The 21394-nt window shown below is 40.3% G+C and overlaps 1 protein-coding gene across 6 annotated transcripts in view; it reads right to left on the reverse strand.

Moving 5' to 3' along the window:
- LOC129845589 (diacylglycerol kinase alpha-like) overlaps positions 1 to 17472 on the reverse strand; it is a 34408-nt gene extending 16936 nt beyond the window's left edge. The window contains exons 1-12 of one of the 6 annotated variants that reach the window (XM_055913459.1): positions 17361 to 17472; positions 10154 to 10283; positions 5446 to 5522; positions 5179 to 5323; positions 3517 to 3591; positions 3302 to 3351; positions 3107 to 3181; positions 2018 to 2134; positions 1130 to 1247; positions 576 to 664; positions 244 to 354; positions 62 to 160 (exon numbers count right to left, since the gene is read on the reverse strand). In XM_055913459.1, the coding sequence (XP_055769434.1) occupies positions 62 to 160; positions 244 to 354; positions 576 to 664; positions 1130 to 1247; positions 2018 to 2134; positions 3107 to 3181; positions 3302 to 3351; positions 3517 to 3591; positions 5179 to 5323; positions 5446 to 5522; positions 10154 to 10250 (1053 nt within the window). In that variant the 5' untranslated portion in view covers positions 10251 to 10283; positions 17361 to 17472. Of the gene's footprint in view, positions 1 to 61; positions 161 to 243; positions 355 to 575; positions 665 to 1129; positions 1248 to 2017; positions 2135 to 3106; positions 3182 to 3301; positions 3352 to 3516; positions 3592 to 5178; positions 5324 to 5445; positions 5523 to 10153; positions 10309 to 10376; positions 16275 to 16487; positions 16680 to 17360 lie in introns of those variants that run through there. The other 5 variants (XM_055913442.1, XM_055913473.1, XM_055913452.1 and 2 more) reach the window with 5 other exon arrangements.
- Between the last annotated feature and the right edge of the window lie 3922 nt (positions 17473 to 21394).

Consider the following 21394-nt stretch of genomic DNA (forward strand, 5'->3'; position numbering starts at 1 on the left):
GACTTCATTTGCAACTCTTATGGAATGGAGTCATGGGCTTGTCGTGGGTTCAATGGCTGACCTTGGAGGATGAGTATATGGCCCACGGTGGCAGAATGTGGTCTCTTAGCGACCCGCAGTCGCACGATGATGACCCGAAGTTGACACAGTCGTCATGGCGCTAAAACGAGACATTCATTGCAAAGACTAGTGGCAGCATATGTGTACACATACAGCCAAGAATGTAAATGCACACACACTTACCATCTGTTGGCACCACACGCAATGCTTCCCTGCCAGGGTCTTGATCTTCTTGTTGCAGAAGTGACACTTACTGGAGTCACAGTCAGCACTGACCCAGCCGTGAGCTGGAATCTGGAGCAGACAGAGGGACAACATCCACAAACACATATGAACACTATAGCCACCAGGGCAAGATTTTGCTGACTGCATACACACTCTTGAAAAGGACATGACTATGATCAGGTGTGCAGATGAATCAAAATGAAGGTCTAAGGTCTAAAATCATGATCATATTCAGGTCTAAAATCATGATTCTGGAATGAAATGTGAAACAGAACTCTATTAAGGCTCACCCCAATCTGTTTTTTGGATTTAACAAAGGTGCAGGCACATGGACCAGGGTTCTTGTTGGCACAGTGACCATGGACAGTGTACTTGCACACTGAGGGGGAGAGAAGAACAAGGCCACTGTTAAGCATTTCTCTTTGAAAATGTTATCGTGTTTTTTTGTTATCGTGTTTCCCTACTAGGCTTAGGTTTGAGTAGCATATGGTACAGATCTGTGTAGCAATCAGGGAACCAATGGGGAATAAAGAACTACAGCAGTGGTCACTAACCCTGGTCCAGATGCGCTATAGGATGTGCAAGCTTTTATTCTAACCCAGCACTAATGCACCGGAATCAACTACTCATACAGAACTTGGTTAGTTGAATCACGTGTGTCAGTTGTTGGGCTGGGACAAAAGCATGTATGCCCTAAGGCCTGTACACTGTAGCTCTCAAGGACCACACTTCAGTCAGTGACAACAGAACTACAGTCTCTACTCAGACACTCAGAACTTCAGTCTAAGTATATCTATGAATATGAGACAGAGGTTGCCCCCTTGTGACGATATAGGGCTATTACAGGTGCAGCAGAGGCCCTGTTTCCTGAGGCCCAGCAGCATGCTCTGACACACGTTGCAGTACACAGGCTTGTTGAAGTGCTTCATCCTCCAGATGTGCTGCCCATCCCTCTCTGCCATCTGAGAGAGGAGAGAGAGAGGGGGAAAAGTGAGAGAGGGGGGAAAGAGAGAGAGAGAGAGAGAGAGAGAGAGAGAGAGAGAGAGAGAGAGAGAGAGAGAGAGAGAGAGAGAGAGAGAGAGAGAGAGAGAGAGAGAGAGAGAGAGAGAGAGAGAGAGAGAGAGAGAGAGAGAGAGAGAGAGAGAGAGAGAGAGAGAGAGAGAGAAAGAGAGAGGGAGAGAGAACTGAGAGAAAAGAGAGAGAGAACAGAGAGAGAGAGAGAGAGAGAGAGAGAGCGAGAGAGGGGAAGGAGAGAGAGAGAACTGAGAGAGGAGCGAGAGAAAGAAAAAAGAGGGGCAGGGCCTTTGTTAACAACTAATGTAAACAGCAGAGTAGTCTCTCTTGCATTGTAGACTCCTGGAAAGGGAGACACTGTGGCTGTGCCTCTGAAGCGACTAACAGCATGGTAAAGTAAACAGCACGCCAATCCAAACAAGTACCATTTGTATGTGTGCAGACTTATTTCTGATACAGTATTGCCAACAAAGTCTGAGGGCCGTAAATATATAGATTTTTGGATAAGACAGGGAAAAGATAAGACATAACTTTGGGGTGACATTTAAAAGTATCATCTAAACAAAAATTAATAAAGCTTTATTGAGATGTACAGTAGTTGAACCATACAGCTCATAGCAAATGTTCTAGACATAAGGAGTCTATTGTCACGTGCTGAATCATGTATACTGATTGAGTTAACCAGATGAGTCAGAGTCTGGCTGTTAGTGCTTCTTGCCTTGAGTCCCAGCAGCACCAACAGGGGCACGTTGTTCATCCCTCCCTGGATCCACTCCTGCAGGGTCACCGCTCCACTGCTGTCAGCATCCATCGCCGTCATCATGTCCTTCAGCACCTTAGAGACCAATCGGAGTAGTTAGACTCCCACTGATTCTGGTTCCTGACCAATCACAATACAAGTCTCTCTGCGCTGCTGCCAGGTGTTAGCCCTATAGAACCAAAGTCTATAACCAGAACATCAACCTTCAAACCAAATTACATTTTATCTAATTTTGGACTCACTTATCTTAATTCATTGGAAGCTTAATTTCCATGTATGGACATCACTTCAGATTTAATTTTGTAGATTAAATTGAATTTCACTTGCAGAACAAACTCTAACCTGACAAATATTAAGTATGCAATCTCTTATCTGATAATCTCTGTAATCTCTTTTTTGATAATTAGAATTGATGGAATGTCAAGTGTAAGCAACATGCAGTGTTGTACCTAAATACTGTTAACATTAGTCTCTCATCGCTAATCACTACAACTCTCTAACCAGAAACTTGCACAAGGACTGTAACTGGGTTCTGGGTGGGGGCGTTGGACCCAATTCAATCAAGACCACTAACTAGATTACTGGGGTGAGACAAAACAATTTGAGAGAGTGTGTATTTAGATTAATGTGGTCTAATTCTTTCCATGAAAATAATGTTTGCCCCGTCAATCAAAAAGAAAGGCATAATAATTCCAACATCAACACTGTTGTTTACCCTTCGCTGAACCCTGAGGGGTATACTACAAAGCAGGATCAATAAGCTATAGCCAGCAATCATTATAAACAACCAGAAGTAACTGTTGATTTTCTGATTCATTAAGAAAGCTAAACTAAGATTTGCATTTTTTGGTTGTTGAGTCAATTAGACCATGCCCATTTCAAGATTATCTTTAAAAAAAATGATTTCGGAATATTTAGTCAAGTTAGCTGGCCACCTCCTTGATCCTGCTTTGTAGTATACCCCTCTGGTGAACGTTTTGCTTGAATATAAGACCCAGTGAGTATTCCCATAAGGATAGTTGACAGGCATTTAAGTGGATGTCTTACCGGTCTGAGTTCCGTCACGTCCCAACCCAGGTAATCTGCCGCACGCATCATCTGGGTGATGATCCGATCCACTTCCTTATTGAGAGTAAAACCACAGTTTGTTCTTTCACAACTCCTACTGTTCACTACATCACCTTGATTTAAAATGAGAGTAGAATGTATTCATTATACAGAAAGTACATTTCAGTCACTTACTGAGCTGTCCAGGAGTCCGTTGCCATCTTTGTCATAAAGTTTGAAAGTAACTGAAAGCACAACAGGTGATGAAATGAGTAAATCAATAACAAATCCTTTTTGTTTTCACTCTACTTATCTCTCCTCACTGGTCAATTGAAAACAGCTAAAAGATCAACCCATCATGGAATACAAACTATCACACAGAATTCCATTGGTGAAAAGACAGTACTCACATTCCAGTTTGTCTCGCGGCTGTCCCTCCTCCAACACAGAGAAGTAACAAGACACATCTTTGAGGTACACTCCACCTGAGAGACAAAACCAGGAGTTTATTCAGATGTTTAGCAATTGGAACTTATATAAAGTGCATTCAGAACCCTTGACTTTTTCCACATTTTGTTACGTTACAGCCTTTTTCTAAATTAGATTACACATAATACCCCATAATGACAAAGCGAAAACAGGTTTAGATATTTTTGCAAATGTATAAAAAATTCAAACAGATACTTTATTTACATAAGTATTCCGACCCTTTGCTATGAGACTCGAAATTGAGCTCCGTTGCATCCTGTTTCCATTGATCATCCTTGAGATGTTTCTACAACTTGATTGGAGTCCACCTGTGGTAAATTCAATTGATTGAACATGATTTGGAAAGGCACACACCTGTCTATATAAGGTCCCACAGGTGACAGTGCATGTCAGAGCAAAAATCAAGCCACGAGGTCGTAGGAATTGTCCATAGAGCTCCGAGACAGAATTGTTTCGAGGCACAGATCTGGGGAAAGGTACCAAAAAATGTCCCTACGAACACAGTGGCCTCCATCATTCTTAAATGGAGGAAGTTTGGAACCACCAAGACTCTTCCTAGAGCTGGCTGTTCGGGCCAAACTGAGCAATCAGGGGAGAAGGGCCTTGTTCAGGGAGGTAACCAATAACCTGATGGTCACTGACAGAACACCAGAGTTCCTCTGTGAAGATGGGAGGACCTCCAGAAGGACAACCATCTCTGCAGCACTCCACCAATCAGGCCTTTATGGTAGAGTGACCAGAAGGAAGCCACTCTTCAGTAAAAGGCAAATGACAGCCCGCTTGGAGTTTGCCAAAAGGATCTAAAGACTCTCAGACGATGAGAAAAGAGATTCTCTGGTCTGATGAAACCAAGATGGAACTCTATGGCCTGAATGCCAAGCGACCCTAATCACACAGCCAACCCTAATCACACGCAGGAGTGGCTTCAGGACAAGTGTCTGAATGTCCGTGAGTGGCCCAGCCAGAACTGGGACTTGAACCCGGTTAAACATCTCTGGAGAGACCTGAAAATAGCTGTGCAGCGACTCTCCCCATCCTGACAGAGCTTGAGAGGATCTGCAGAGAAGAATTAGAGAAACTCCCCAAATACAGGTGTGCCGAGCTTGTAGCGTCACACCCAAGAATACTCAAGGCTGTAATCACTGCCAAAGATGCTTAAAAAAAGTACTGAGTAAAGGATCTGAATACTTATGTAGATGTAATATTTCTGTTTTTTTATTTTTTTTATTTCTAGAAACCTGTTTTTGTTTTGTCATTATGGGCTATTGTGTATAGATTGATGAGTAAAAAAAACATTCATAAATGTATTAAAAATGTGGAATGTGGAAAAAGTCAAGGGGTCTGAATACTTTCCGAACGTACTGTATCACATCAACTTAGACCCATAATCAAGCAGAGAGCCAAATACAGTATGCATCAAAGTATAACATATCGTAAACTCATGAATGTTCACATCAATGCGGTCACTTTTTAAGAGCAATTGATGGATATTGAAGGTATAAGTAAGACATATCATATACATTATATTATACTGTATGTCATACACAGTAATAATACAAAAGAGTTGGGATGGTGGGGCTCACCCCCTTTGGGTGGAGGGCTCCTCATATAAACGTCTCGCTCTGCATTCTGGAAGTAGTGGAAAAGGCGTTGGCAGAAATCAGCAGGGAAGTCATCCGCCTCCAGGTAGGTCTTGAGGAACAAAGAGAAGCCAACTGCATCGATTCGCTGAGATTCCAAACAGAACAGTACATCAGAGACAACAAGGGTTGTGTTGTGTAATCTCAAGTCAACATAGGGTGCTGGCAGAAGGATGGGCCATGGTTGGAAAGGACCCTCTTGAAGCTCACCTCTCCAAATCTGTACTGGACCAACCGCCCGCCTGCATGGAACTCTTTCATCACATCTTTCACTCTCAGACTGCCATCTGCATAGAGGACAATACTGAAAGTCAACACAGGGGATACAAGCATATAAAGAGAAGCCAGATATGGGACAGGCAGAAAAGCCTAAAAGATAAAATACATGTACATTTTGGCAACAATCCCTTTGAAAATCAATTTACAGCAGGGTCAAAGATTCAGTACGTAAACCACCAGCAGAAGATGTAATATACATCAAACAAATACACAGGACGTCTGACAGGCAAAATACATGCCCCTCAAAGATCTAAAAACCTCTGCCTTTTGGGTTCCATTCTAGTGCAGCTCTTCAAGGTTTTAGGCTGGGTAACTCTAAAGCACTTTGTGACAACTGCTGATGTAAAAAGGGCTTTATAAAATACATTTGTTTGAAATTTGATTGACTATTTGAAACTCCAGTGAGGCAAGGGAGCAGTACCCTTTCATGCAGTCTCCCTGTTCACCCTCTTGGAACATTACCGCAAGATTTAGTTGAGTAGTATGAGAACATCCATAAAAACACTGGTTCAAGGTGCATGCTGGATTAGAGAGGATAATTTAGGACAAAAAGTACATCCACACTGTCTGCTATAATGCTCCCCAAGTATTCCTTTTTTTATACAGTACCAGTGAAAAGTTTGGTCATCAAGGCAAAGGGTGGCTATTTGAAGAATCTCAAATATAAAATATATTTGGATTTGCTTAACACTTTTTTGGTTACTACATGAGTCCATATGTGTTATTTCATAGTTTTGATGTCTTCCCTATTGTTCTACAATGTAGAACATAGTAAAAAATAAAGAGAAACCCTTGAATGAGTAGGTGTTCAAAAACTTTGGACCGGTAGTGTATGTGTTATGGCTTTTCAACTTCAGCTCTTAATCCACAATATGGCAATTTATCTAATTGAACTCAAAGGGTTTTCTTTAATGGAAGCTTCTCTAATGTCAAAAGTTTGGTGTACCGCAGGGCAGCTCTCTGGACCCTCTACGCTTTTCTATTTTTACAAATGACCTGCCACTGGCATTAAATAAAGTATGTGTGTCCATGCATGCTGATGATTCAACCATATAGGCATTAGCAACCACAGTCACTGAAACCCTTAACAAAGAGTTGGTCTGTTTTGGAATGGGTGGCCAGTAATAAACTGGTCCTGAACATCTCTAAAACTAAGAGGATTGTATTTGGTACAAATCACTGCCTAAGTTCTAGACCTCAGCTGAATCTGTTAATGTATGGTGTGACTGTTGAACAAGTTGAGGAGACTTACTTGGCGTTACCTTAGATTGTAAACTGTCATGGTCAAAACATATCGATTCAATGGTTGTAAAGATGGGGAGAGCTCTGTCCGTAATAAAGAGATGCTCTGCTTTTTTGACACCTCACTCCAAAAAGCAAGTCCTGCAGGCTCTAGTTTTGTCTAATCTTGATTATTGTCCAGTCGTGTGGTCCAGTGCTGCAAGGAAAGACCTAGTTAAGCTGCAACTGGCCCAGAACAGAGCGGCATGTTTTGCTCTTCATTGTAATCAGAGGGTTGATATAAATACTATGCATGCCAGTCTCTCTTGGCTAAGAGTTGAGGAGAGACTGACTGCATCAATTATTTTTATAAGAAACAATGTGTTGAAAATCCCAAATTGTTTGCATAGTCAACTTACACACAGCTCTGACATACACACTTATCCCACAAGACATGCCATCATGGGTCTATTCACAGTCCCCAAATCCAGAACAAATTCAAGAAAGTGTACAGTATTATATAGAGCCATTATTGCATGGAACTCCGTTCCATCTCATATTGCTCAAATAAAAAAAACTGAACACCTCACGGCAGAACGTCTCTCCCTTATTTGACATAGATAGTTTGTGTGTATGCATTGATATGTAGGCTACGTGTGCCTTTTAACAAAACATTTATGTAGTTCTGTCCTTGAGCTGTTCTTGTATATTGTTCTGTATTATGTCATGTTTCATGTTTTGTGTGATTCCAGGAATAGTAGCTGCTTCTTTTGCAACAGCTAATGGGGATTAGTGATACACCGATATGACACTTTTGGCCGATACCGATATCCGCTATTTTCCTTGCCCCAAAAAAAGATACCGATAAACGATATTTAAAATTTTAGCGGCCTTTTAAGCATTCTAGTACAAAATAGTTAACACACACACATGGACACAGCAGTCTAAAGCACTGCATCTCAGTGCAAGAGGCGTCACTACAGTCCCTGGTTCGAATCCAGACTGGATCATATCCAACCGTGATTGGGAGTCCCATAGGGCGGCGCACAATTGGCCCAGGGTCGTCCGGGACGTCATTGTAAATAATAATTTGTTCTTAACTGACTTGCCTAGTTAAATAAAAGGTTACACACACACACACACACCACACTGACCAAAAAGTTATTTTGCTGGCATTTACGTCCCCATTACCAGTAAAACATAATCAAAACCTATTTATTTCACTTACTTGCTGTGCTGTTTCATTGTTAATTTGTTCAGTCATTTCATTCTCAACCAGGATTTCTATGGAACGCCATTTGGGTCTTTGCGTGTCAAAAAATATGCATAACACTATTTGACGTGTCAAATAACACGACATAATCTGTTTCAGTAGCTGTATAGCTAGGTGTCATCATCTAAAATTACCCTAATTTATAAGACAGTTCTTATTTTATTAATGGTGGTCGGACCCATCTATGTGAAAATAGCCACAATAAGGATTAGCCACAATAGTGGACTTTTCAATTACCCTTCAAAATAAAAGTATGACACAATTCTACTATTTGTATTAATTTGTATCACTGTCAATTACATACTTTTATTTTGAAAGCAAACTGCAAATTCCACTATTGTGCCTAATTCTTATTGTGGCTAGCTTCATAACACATAACCCGGTCCGGTCGAGCCTCACTAGCCAGATGAAGCTAGCTGAATCTTATAATGTTAGCTATGAGCAACAGGGTTAAGTAGTTGGCTAGCTATTTATTTTCATGAACTGAAGTTCAATTTCAATAGCCGAACAACAAGTGGCAACCTAGCTAATACTTACTCACAAAGATTCCTAAATCATTGCTAAGAATAATGAAAATGACTGCAGTTTCTACTGGTCATTGTTTTCAGGCTGGTTGTATTGATGCCAGCTAGGTACCAAGCTAAAGCTAGCCACCCCAGAAGTTGCGGTCGAACAAATGATGCTTTATTACCAATGCGGTTTTGTAAACACATCGTTTGTGGCCGGTGTTTGCAGACTTTTTTGTACAGCTTTGACAGTGCTACTGTATCTTTTTTGACACGCAAAGACCTAAACAGTGTTCCATAGTATGTATGTCGCGAAGCAAATAGCAGTGACGCTATTACTGTGTAACTCCGGTAGGGCAATATCTGAAAAATAGAGCACTTGTTAGTGTGTACTGGTGCTCTACCAGTCGACGAAAGCCACGACAGAGAACAATTGAATGTCAAGGGCAATAAATACCATTATTTTGGCGTTAATGGTTTTCACCTTTGAGTTGTCTCGCTGAAATGTTCTTACTCTTCAAAATGACTGCTCGACTTGTTGACTGCTCAATCCACACAGCAGACATTGTGTGGGCTAGGTTAGGAATGCTGTGTTGCACGTGTAGCGCAAAATTTTACATGGCGTTATTACGTATTATGTTATATAGGTATGCATGGTAGTTTTGACATCGGTTTTTAACATCGGCGTTAAACTAGACATCGGCCGATACCGATGTTGGCATTTTTAGCTAATATCGGCCAATTCCGATATGTTCACCGATATATTGTGCATCCCTAATGGGGATCCTAATAAAATACCAAATGTTGGAGCATAACTAACGAAATTACAGTTAACAAAAATGTACCCTTAATCCAGTATAAACTAACATATATAATGTCTTATTCAAAAGACAAATTTCACAAATTCTATAGCACAACAGCAGAATCATGTCTTAAGTGTAAAACTAACAATGACTCAATAATCCATGCTTTCTGGGAATGCTATAAAGTCCAAAAGTTATGGGCGGAGCTAGAAAGTTGGCTGTCAGAAATATTACATTGTAAATGTACTTTTAGTCCGTCTGTCTGCATATTTCAAGACATGGCATATGGGGGTGTAGTGAGATACACAGTGGGTTGGACGATTCTCTTCTCAACACTCATCAACACAATGGAAGATTTATTATTGAAATAGCATGGGCAACCGAGGGGAAAAAACAAAGGCCATATGGCAAACAATAGTGCAGGCACTGGGGCGGGGCGGGGGGGGGGGGGGTGAGCATGAGGGTCTGGGCAGATGAGTTATAGTCGTTGTTTGTGTGCCTCCGTAAGATGTTGTTTGTATGTGTATGTTTGTATCTGGTGTGAAAGGATTAGGTATACTGTAGCAGTCAAAAGTTTGGACACATTCAAGGATTTTATTTTTTATTTTTACTATTTTCTACATTGTAGAATAATAGTGAAGACATCAAAACGATGAAATAATATTCCACCTCCTGGTGGTGGTTCCCAAGTATTCAATAAGATAACATTTTTACCCAACTAGGTCTTCGTCAGGTTCATTAGACCTAGAGCCACAGACTGTTGAAGTTAATTCTAGAAGTATGGTATTAGCATTGTATCTGACCCACCTTTCCTTTTAATTAAAAATGGCACTCACATTCCATGTACTGCTGCAGCTGGATGAAGTCCACAGGGCTCAAATCCCTCCCGTCTGGGTTTGTAGCTGTGTCTTTAGCTAGGTTTGGAGCAGCCATGGTCGCAAGTTTCTCCCACACTGGCCAGAGAGACTGAGGTAGAGAGACAGGACTGAGACTGAGAAGGAGAAAAAATATGAATCCTACACAAAAAAAAAATATATATATAAAAATGAGAGAAAATAAATTTGTCCACTTTGAGTCCAGAAGCAGTAAATTAGCAAGTCGGCGAAGAAGGGGAGATAGTTGAGACATTCACTATCTATGAATAGTGAACGTGACATCCCACGGAACAGGTTTGTTGCACCCCCTCCCCCATTTTGCCCTCAGAACAGCCTCAATTTGTCGGAGCATGGACTCTACAAGGTGTCGAAAGCGTTCGACGGGGATGCTGGCCCATGTTGACTCTAATGCTTCTCACAGTTGTGTCAAGTTGGCTGGTGGACCATTCTTGAAACACACGGGAAACTGTTGAATGTGAAAATCCCAGCAGCGTTACAGTTCTTGACACAAACCTGGCACCTGGCACCTACCACCATACCCCCTTCAAAGGCACTTAAATATTTTGTCTTGTCCATTCACCCTCTGAATGGCACACGTACACAATCCATGTCTCAAAGCTTAAAAAATCCTTCTTTAACCTGTCTCCTCCCCTTCATCTACACCAGGCCTCGGCAAAGGCCGTATGCGGCCCGCGATCTGATTCAATACTGCCTGCGTAATCATGCTCAGATCACATAAAGAATTTGCGACAGTAGTTTTGAAAAAAGTATTTATTATTCAAATTAAAAGCCCTATGAATAGTCACCTTTGTGTAATCATTTAACTACCACTGCTTGTGGGACATTTATTTTGAAGGCACGTATAACAACTGCATGAGGACAGACAGTGACTGACAGGCTGACATACACGTCACAGTTACAAATAGTAGGTAGCTAGAAATTGAGCAAAAATGTGTTTTTCAAAGATTTCAAAGAAAAGTAGACAATGAACTTGTCCCGACACTTCCAAACGAAGCATAAGAGAAATATAAGAATATTTCTTCTGAGCAGAGGGCAAGTGCATCAAAAGGGTTGCTTTCTCAGTTGAAAAAGCAGCAAGGACTTTTCACAAAACTGCATTCAGCAAATAATGGAATCGCGAGAGCTAGCTATGTACTGTCCCACAAAAATTGCTAAACATACAGTTGAAGTCGGAAGTTTACATACACTTAGGTTGGAGTCATTAAAACTCGTTTTTCAACCACTCCACACATTTCTTGATAACAAACTATAGTTTTGGCAAGTCGGTTAGGACATCTACTTTGTGCATGACACAGGTAATTTTTCCAACAATTGTTTACAGACGGATTATTTCACTTATAATTCACTGTATCACAATTCCAGTGGGTCAGAAGTTTACATACACGAAGTTGACTGTGCCTTTTAACAGCTTGGAAAATTCCAGAAAATGACGTCATGGCTTTAGAAGCTTCTGATAGGCTAATTGACATAATTTGAGTCAATTGGAGAACAAAGATCTCTGGACCTCTGGTTCAATCTGGTTCATCTTTGGGAGTAATTTCCAAACGACTGTAAGTACCACTTTCATCTGTACAAACAATAGTACCCAAGTATAAACACCATGGGACCACGCAGCCATCATACCGCTCAGGAAGGAGATGCGATCAGTCTCCTAGACATGAGCGTACTTTAGTGCGAAAAGTGCAAATCAATCCCAGAACAACAGCAAAGGACCTTGTGGAGATGCTGGAGGAAACAGGTACAAAGGTATCTATATCCAACGTAAATCGAGTCCTTTATCGACATAATCTGAAAGGCCGCTCAGCAAGGAAGAAGCCACTGCTCCCAAACTGCCATAAAAAAAGACAGACTACAGTTTGCAACTGCACATGGGAACAAAGATCGTACTTTTTGGAGAAATGTCCTCTGGTCTGATGAAACAAAAATAGAACTGTTTGGCCATAATGAAAATCGTTATGTTTGGAGGGAAAAGGGGGAGGCTTGCAAGCCAAAGATCACCATCCCAACCGTGAAGCACGGGGGTGGCAGCATCATGTTGTGGGGGTGCTTTGCTGCAGGAGGGACTGGTGCACTTCACAAAATAGATGCCATCATGAGGTAGGAAAATTATGTGGATATAATGAAGCAACATCTCCAGACATCAGGCAGGAAGTTAAAGCTTGGTCGCAAATGGGTCTTCCAAATGGACGTTGACCCCAAACATACTTCAAAAGTTGTGGCAAAATGGCTTAAGGACAACAAAGTCAAGGTATTGGAGTGGCCATCACAAAGCCCTGACCTCAATCCTATAGAAAATTTGTGGGTAGACCTGAAAAAGCTTGTGCGAGCAAGGAGGCCTACAAACCTGACTCAGTTACACCAGCTTTGTCAGGAGGAATGGCCCAAAATTCACCCAACTTATTGTGAGAAGCTTGTGGAAGGCTACCCAAAACGTTTGACCCAAATTAAACAATTTAAAGGCAATGCAACCAAATACTAATTGAGTGTATGCAAACTTCTGACCCACTGGAAATGTGATGAAAGAATTAAAAGCTGAAATAAATAATTCTCTCTACTATTATTCTGACATTTCACATTTTTAAAATAAAGTGGTGATCCTAACTGACTTAAGACAGGGAATTTTTACAAGAATTACATGTCAGGAATTGTGAAAAACTGAGTTAAAATGTATTTGGCTAAGGTGTATGTAAACTTCCGACTTCAACTGTAGCAAGCCATTGGCTGAGGACAAATTCATTAAAGAATGTTTAATTGACTCTGCAGCAATAGTTTGCCCCGACAAGAAAGAGCTGTTTTTATTTATTTATTTAACTAGGCAAGTCAGTTAAGAACAAATTCTTATTTTCAATGACGGCCTAGGAACAGTGGGTTAACTGCCTGTTCAGGGGCAGAACGACAGTTTTGTACCTTGTCAGCTTGGGGATTTGAACTTGCAACCTTTCGGTTACTAGTCCAACGCTCTAACCACTAGGCTACCCTGCCGCCCCGTTTGAAAATGTTTCCCTGTCAAGACGAACACGGCGTGTTGAGCACATCTAGAGAATATGGAACAACAGTTGAAAAACAAGGTAAAGGATTTCACCTGTTTCTCATTGGTCCTGGATGAGACCAGTGATGCACGTGACACGGCGAACTCGTTGATATTCTTACGAGGCATAACCCCAGACTTGGAAATTACAGAGGAGCTTGCTTCAGTGCAGTCAACGAAGAGCGCAACCACAGGGAAAGATTTATTGGAGGAGGTTAATAAGTGTGTGGCGAAGCTGGGACTTAGTTTTGAAAAGTTATCCAGTGTGACCACTGATGGGTGCCCAAACTTTACAGGAAAAAACGTTGGCCTTTTGAAAAGGATACAAGATCAAGTAGCTGAGCTGAACCCAGATCAGAAAATTATTTGATTCATTATTCATCAGGAGATGCTCTGTAAATGTGTTCTGAAAATGAGATATGTTGTGGATACAGTCACTAAAGTGGTAAACTTCATAAGAGCAAAATCTTTAAACCACAGGCAGTTTGTCTCACTGTTGGAAGAGACAGAGTCGGGTCATGCAGATCTCCCCTACCACACAAACGTGAGATGGCTGAGTTTGGGAATTGTGCTTAAAAGGGTGTGGGACCTGAAATCGGAGATTGCTGAGTTTTTGCAAATGAAAGGGAAAATATGTGGATTTCCCTCAACTGCAACATAAAGAATGGTTGGTTGGTTTTGCCTTTACTGTGGACATCATGGCCCTCATGAATGATCTGAATTCCAAACTACAAGGGAAGGGCCTTTTTGCACATCCGATGTACAGCCTTGTCAAAGCCTTCAAGGGAAAATTACTCCTCCTGACCCGCCAAGTAGAAGCCAACAATCTCATCCATCTTCCCGACACTACTAGTCTGTTCCCTATCAGATGACGAGCGGGAGAAGTATACATCACTGCTGCGTGCTTTGAAAGGTGAGTTTTCTCATCGTTTTGAGGATTTCAAAGTGTTGGAAAATGACATGCTGTTGGTTCCTCTCCTTTCACCTTCAATGTGGATAACACTTCCACTGACTTGCAACTTCAGCTTATCGATCTCCAGTCTGATGCAGTGATTGGAGAACTATTCAAAATGTCACTGACGAGGTTCTATGCATCTCTTGATGAACAAAACTTTCCAAAGATTAGGAGTCATGCTCAGAAGGTGTATGTACTATTTGGGTCAAGCTATGTATGTGAACAGACATTTTCAGTGATGGAATATAACAAGTCAAGGCACAGATCATCTCTTACTGACTCTCACCTCTCAGCAATCCTACTCATAGCGACGCAAGAAACTATACCAGACTTCACTGCTCTAGTCAATGCCCATCAGAGTCTTCACTCCTCACACTGATTGAGTAGTTTAAATGTAATATTGAGCTCTCTCTCTTTCTTGTGCATACCCGTTAACAAGAGTTCTGTCCGTGGTGCTGAATGCAGTGTACTTTTCCCTCCATGTAGTTCATTCCATGTTTAATAATGAAAATACCTACCAAAAGGAGAACATGGATGTAGTTTATTTCTGTGCATGTTAAAAAAGTTAAATAAGTAGCATATCTGGACGTGATTTCCAGTAGATATATCTGTCAACAGAGTCATACACATGATGTATAATCCTGTAATATGATTCTGGACCGCAATAGCAAAAATATATTCTAATGTGGCCCTCCATGGAAAATAATTGCCCAGGCCTGATCTACACTGATTTGAAGTGGATTTAACAAGTGACATCAATAAGGGGTCATAGCTTTCACCTGGTCAGTCTGTCATGGAAAGAGCAGATGTTATTAATGTTTTGTACACTCAGTGTAGTTCCTTACCAGTGTGTCATTTTCCTACAGTTCCTAAGCTCTAAATTCCTAATGCCTATCACATTTGTTATTTCCTCACACCCCATCTCAAGATAACGTCAAAACCATGTTCTAATCAAATGCATCCCTGAGGGACACTTTCTAGTGTCATACTCAGATGAAAAGAGACTGGCAACATGTAATGGCGAATCTCCAGCTGGCCCAGACAGTGGAATCATGCCTGTTTGGGGTAACTCTTCCAATTAAGGGAATCATTTGAGCATGACTCTCATCACCCAAGGAAAATGTCTTTATTCTACGTCAGTACTTTGTTCCAGTGGCCTGGAAACTTTAGTGGAAAATCTAATTACTTAAGAGAGAATCAACAACAGACAATAATGCATACTGCTGCTCATTTTCATAACTACATTTGATCAATGAGGATGTCACTAAGTCAATTGAAGTTTACACACATTCAATGTGTTTTTTTTTTACCATCAACAACATAAGCCTAAAGTCACATTCCAGAGGTATCCTTTTTAGTATGAAAGTAATTGACAATAGAATACATTACATTACCCCAAAATGACTAAAAACTATGTTTCAGAGGCTTGAAGGTTTTGGGTTAATTGTCAAACATTGGGATTAAGGGTATTTTGTTTAACTCCCTGATTTGATTTGATTCTATCTTGACAGGGTACATCCTGTAATGTCCTGTACTGGATTAACAGAGTAACGTCAGATTTAATTTTTTAGAAACCCAGGTTGAGAAAAACTACTGACATACAGTAGTGGGCTGCAGTATACCAACATCATGATTCATGACACCAGCTTTGATCTAGTATGAGGAGATGAAGTTGTGGCATCTCTAATGCATGGCTGACTCAAGGATCAAATACAATGAGTTATTCAATCGGTCACCTACACACTTTACCTACACACCTGAGTGTACAATTTTGACAAAGCAGGATCCCATGAGGAAATAGTGGGAAGGGTAGGGAAACTGGTCTAAAAGCAGAAGGTATGAAAAGCACAAGCATACATTTTCCTTAAAATTGCTTTTATATGGAACGTATATTTTGTTCTGTGTAAATCATTCCATATGTAGCCTACACAGATCCAACCAATATTTATACAAACTTGAGTTGAGAAATAATGACAATGGATGCATTGGAAGTCTTACAGGTCGAACATTAAATTACAGTGTAGACTAGAGTTGACTAAATCAGTTCCAAGTTGTTAGTCAAACAAGTCCAGGGCGCGGTAATAGGCTGGCATAGACTAAATATGTTGTTTGACCTTTTATGGAATAAAAAAAAACAACTATATATATATATATATATAAAAAAAAAACTCAGGTGCCAAAGCCTACACATTGCGTGGTCTCGACAAGTGGTCATTGCTCTTTCAGTAGGCTACACTCATTGTTTACAGGTGAAGACGAATCAATTGTAAGGGAATGTAATAACAGCTTACTTTGGTGAAGTGCGTCCTAATAGATGGCTCTGGTGACGAGGGACAAGTGGACCCAAAAGAAACCCGCTATCCACAGTAGAATTCGGTCGAATATGGATGGTTAGGACGGCTACGCGACTGCTATGGCCACAACTATGGATGGTTAGGACGGCTACGCGACTGCTATGGCCACAACTAAGTGAGCAGATGTTGTTCGTGTATTAGAGCATTATATAAATCCAAGGGATTAGTGGGCGGGGAAGGGCTTGCAGTTTGCGACAATTACACTAGCACCGCCTTGGTGACAATATTATAGGACAGTTCCTATTTAGATTTTGGAAAATGGAGTGTAATTTAAGGGGTAACGTAATCCATTGAGTCAGGAGGTAGGGGTCTTCTCGCGTTTGACAATGGATGATTGACAGAATATACTACTACAGATGAAAAATACAAGAGCCACGGAATTGTTATCGAGTGGGCAGTTGAGGAAGAATAGAATGTATCGAATTTGTCAACTTTGTTACAATATGGGGACAATAAAAAAATCCCAGTAGTGTTGCTGACACCTAAATCGAAAATACGGTTGTATTTATTACGCTGATTGTTCTTCTTTAAAAGTTTTATGGCAGACTACATCTATTGGTGCATTGCCGCCACCTACGATACGGGGTATTAAGATACTACCAAATACAAAAAGAAATCAAAACAACCCCTCCTTCAGTCACATCCCTACACAGGCTCATGTGCCTTTGAGGGCGGGGCATTAATCGACATGATTCATTGTAATGCCTTAGCAGAAGAGTTCCAAAAAACGCTCAGCTGCACTCACAATGATGCCTATTTTCTCCGATTTCCGCTGTGCAGTTGATAGCCAAAGTAATATACGCTACAAACCTCATATAACCCAAATACACGCGAGAAGGGAGATACGTTTCATCAAAAAAACAATAGAATGGATGTACGCCGATTTTGTTGCAAAACGTTTCTTAAATGGAAGCAGACGGAATGAAACGGGGAGGGAGCTACCTAGATTTGTCCAATAGAAACTCTCGTTGAACGTTTTGCAACTGTTTGGACTAATGATTACACCCCAGCTCTCCTTGCGCTGTGAGTCACGTGGGTCGCGTCAGCCAGGCTACAATCACAGGGCAGATGGAACACTTGTTTTAAAACTATTCACTTAATTATTTTCAGTTAACCAGAAAATTTCAAAATGACATCGTGTGTTTTGTCAGATTGAAAAAGGCCATTTATTCTATGATTGTATTTGTACAAAGATGTTTTGGGACAGATCTTGAGCATTTATTTTTTAGATATTTTGGTGATAGGGTTAAGCTTTGCTTTTATTTAATAATCATGATTTAGATCAGAACAAAATATGCATAATTCATATCTTTCTGTACGGTAAATATGTTATACATCAATGCAGGTGGGCTAAAGAAAAGCCAATATTGTTAGTTTTTCAAATGAAATTGGGAAAAAAACTAAATACCTGTGAAGTCTTATGTATTTTTGTTTAAATGTGTATTACAATCATTTCGCTACACCCGCAATAACATCTGCATGTGACCAATAAAATTTGATTTGATTTATACCCTGAGTATAAAGTTTCTTTTTTTGTATACTGTGTTGTAAAGTATGACTGTATATTTAGTTATATTTGATGCTAATAACAAATAAATAAAATGCAGGTGGAATATTTCATCAATATGACTATAATACATGAACAAGTTGAGACATGGTTTAGGCCTTTATACTTGAATGTTTTTCATGGGGAAAGATTTCCCCTTGTATTTGGAAATACATTTTATTCCCTTATTTGTATATACAAAAGGTTTAACAATAAAATAAATTAACACAACATTCGAAACAACCAGGAATTCTTATCAGCTTTTAATGAAACCACAAATCTCACAAAATCAAAATTTATATGGATAGATACAGAAATCGAAGTGCCTCAGTATATGTATATTGATGATAGCGAGCTATTTACAATAAATCTTAAATTTACAATAAATGTGTAATTCTTCCCCAGTTATGTGGTATTATTAGTCATCATCATCACAGTAACACACACACAATTCACAAGACTAGTGCATATGAATAAGCGAAAAAGGCAGACAGGTGTATTCATTACACGGATTCTGTTGCAAACGTTAATACATTTTGCAACAGAACCCGTTCACTGCAAACGGAAGATGTTTTGCAATGAAAACTAGTTTCTATTGGACAAATTCAGGTAGGGCCCTCCCCGTTTGCATCAAACGGTAAACATTTCCATTGCAAGACATAATGAATACACCCCAGTAAGTTCTTGACTACAGGGGTGTATTCCTTAAGGCATGTAGCAAAACGTTTTGCAACAGAAAACATTGAAACTAAAACCAGCCCATCTTATTGGACCAGTTCAGTTCAGGCCATCATTGTTTTGACCCGTTTGCTTGCATTTGGTTCCTAGTAAATACACCCTAGATTGCAGTATTTAACATCAAAATACATATTTGCCCAGTCTCTCATTGCTCTCTACATTACTGAATAATAAAGTGGAGGTTCTAGCCATTAATCCTTCATTAATTATTCAGAAGTTTTATCAACACTTTGTCCATCTCCTTTTTGTTGACCGTATTATAGTTCATCCATCCTCTAGGAAAGACAACGCCCTCTATTCATACCATTGATTCTAACTGAATCTGCACAGGTGACAAAGCCACATAACACTACAAAGAACAATAGCAAGGATCTGAAATGCAAGTCTTGGAGGGATGTTTGTGTGTACCTATGCTCGACAAGCTACTTAGTGATCTCATCTCACTAACCCCATTACTTCAAATCACTTTACAAGCCTTTGATTTGGGTATCGAAAAGTAGTAAGAGTTCAATACCTTTAAAAGGAAATGTAAAAAAACACACACAAAAAAACAGTTTGAGATGTATACTTGACTCGACACACAGCCCTTCAGGACCGGAGTTTGAGTTCCATACATGTATCATATCAAGGCACCTAACTGACAGAGCAAAGAGAGCCAGCCATGCAGAGTGAGGAAGTGGATTAAGGCTAGGTTCCAGCTTTGTAGCAGCTCTCAGGAGGAGTCTAGACCTTGGTTAAGCTTCAACTACTTCGTCTGTGTGTGTGTGTGTGTGTGTGTGTGTGTCCATTTGTATTCAGTCACCCCCAGAAAATGAATTTAATTCATTTCCAGAATAAGCGGATGTAAAATGTGTGTGAACTTGTGTTCATTAGTTGGAAGTAACACCAATCAATAGTTTTGCTCGCAAATGAACAAGTGAGTTACAAAATAATCAATAAAAATGCTGAAATGAAAGCATGCCAGTAGACTATCACTGCTTGAATGATTTAAGGCAGAATAGTCCAAACTGTTAGGAAAAATAGTATCAGTAAAATCCTTGCTCACTGTGGTGATGGATTCAGGGTCACAAATCACCTAACCTCATCCGGGAACAACATTACAAACCACCCAAGCCACAGAGAAGTACTTTATGTATGACTGAACACAAAATATTAGAATAAGCTACATGACATACGGTGGTGTTAGATTCATGCTATTTGACAATGACCGAGGTAAACCAAATTAAAATAATTTAACAAAAACCGAAGTTTTTTGGTTGATGTAAATTTTTACATAATGGCTGTGGATAAATGCTTTGTTTTCATCCAAATTGGACCCACTTCACACCAACTATATAGATAGCATCATAAAAGAAAAAGTTCAACATAGGACACTCAATAACTCAGAAAATCAAATACACAACAATAACTTTACAAAAACATAAGGCATGACACTCAAGTCCATAAAAATAAAATATCTAAGTCCACAGTCTTCACCAGGACTCTGTCCATCCACTACTCCTTTTCCCACCTTTTGAGTGACATTCTTGATCAGCTCTGCATCCCAAGGAGGAACAAGGAGGTCTGTTGTTGACAAAGAGGAAGGTGATGCAATCATGATATTTGTGTGATGCAGTAATGATGGGAAATGTAGTTGGTCCAAACCAAACAATGGTGATCCACGTGCTCTGTGTGTATGTTCAGCAGTTCCCCCGATCTATGTGCCTCTCTGGGCTCACATACAGCGGAGCACATCCAATAGGATTCACTTAACCATTCCCAGTATGCATTCCTTCTCATAAGCAGGAAATAACCCACATTTCCTGGCCCAAAGAGACAATGCCATGGTAATAGATAGAGAGCTAAAGAAAACATGTCTCAAAGGGGTCCTGAGCTTTCTTCAGAACAATCTGAAGAAATGTGTTGACCTGAAATCCGACAGAGACAGTCTCAATAAAAAAAATGAAAATGTTTTTGGACTTTGCAATGAAGTATGCTTAGATTGCATATATGTTAGCTTTATTATTGATAGATGAGTTTCTGATGAAGTCACACCACAGAGAGAGGACTCTTATCTGTGCCATTATAACATCTGACAGCATGGGCAGTGCCATTGAGGCAATCTCCATTTTGAAGTAGTCAATTTTGGACATGACTCCAACAGGTTCACCAGCCAATGATGTTGGAAATCCCACCCAGTTAACTACATTAAAATGGTGGAAGGCCTCAATGGCACTGCCCATACTAATACGGACTTTTGGCCACTAGAGGCCTCTATAATTCTCTATGAGTCATATATAAACTGGAAGCTATGGAGGGGGAAGATGAGTCATCTCATTATAGTCAGCCAATGGGCTATTTTGTCAGCAGCAGTGGGGGCGGGGAGAAGGCAGATTATGCTACAATCTTATTTGTTTCTTTCTTCCTATGACTGATCAATCCATGTTAAGTTTTCATTTCTCTAAATAAAAAACGTGTTTAAGGCAGAGAGAGCAGGGTATTCCTGATTTAGTGCGTCTCCTTCAGGATGTTTACCCTTCACTTCCATTTCCTCTACCCTTAGTTGGAGACCCCCCCCCCC

This window comes from Salvelinus fontinalis, chromosome 3 (assembly GCF_029448725.1).
Source record: "Salvelinus fontinalis isolate EN_2023a chromosome 3, ASM2944872v1, whole genome shotgun sequence".
Classification (NCBI taxonomy): domain Eukaryota; kingdom Metazoa; phylum Chordata; class Actinopteri; order Salmoniformes; family Salmonidae; genus Salvelinus; species Salvelinus fontinalis.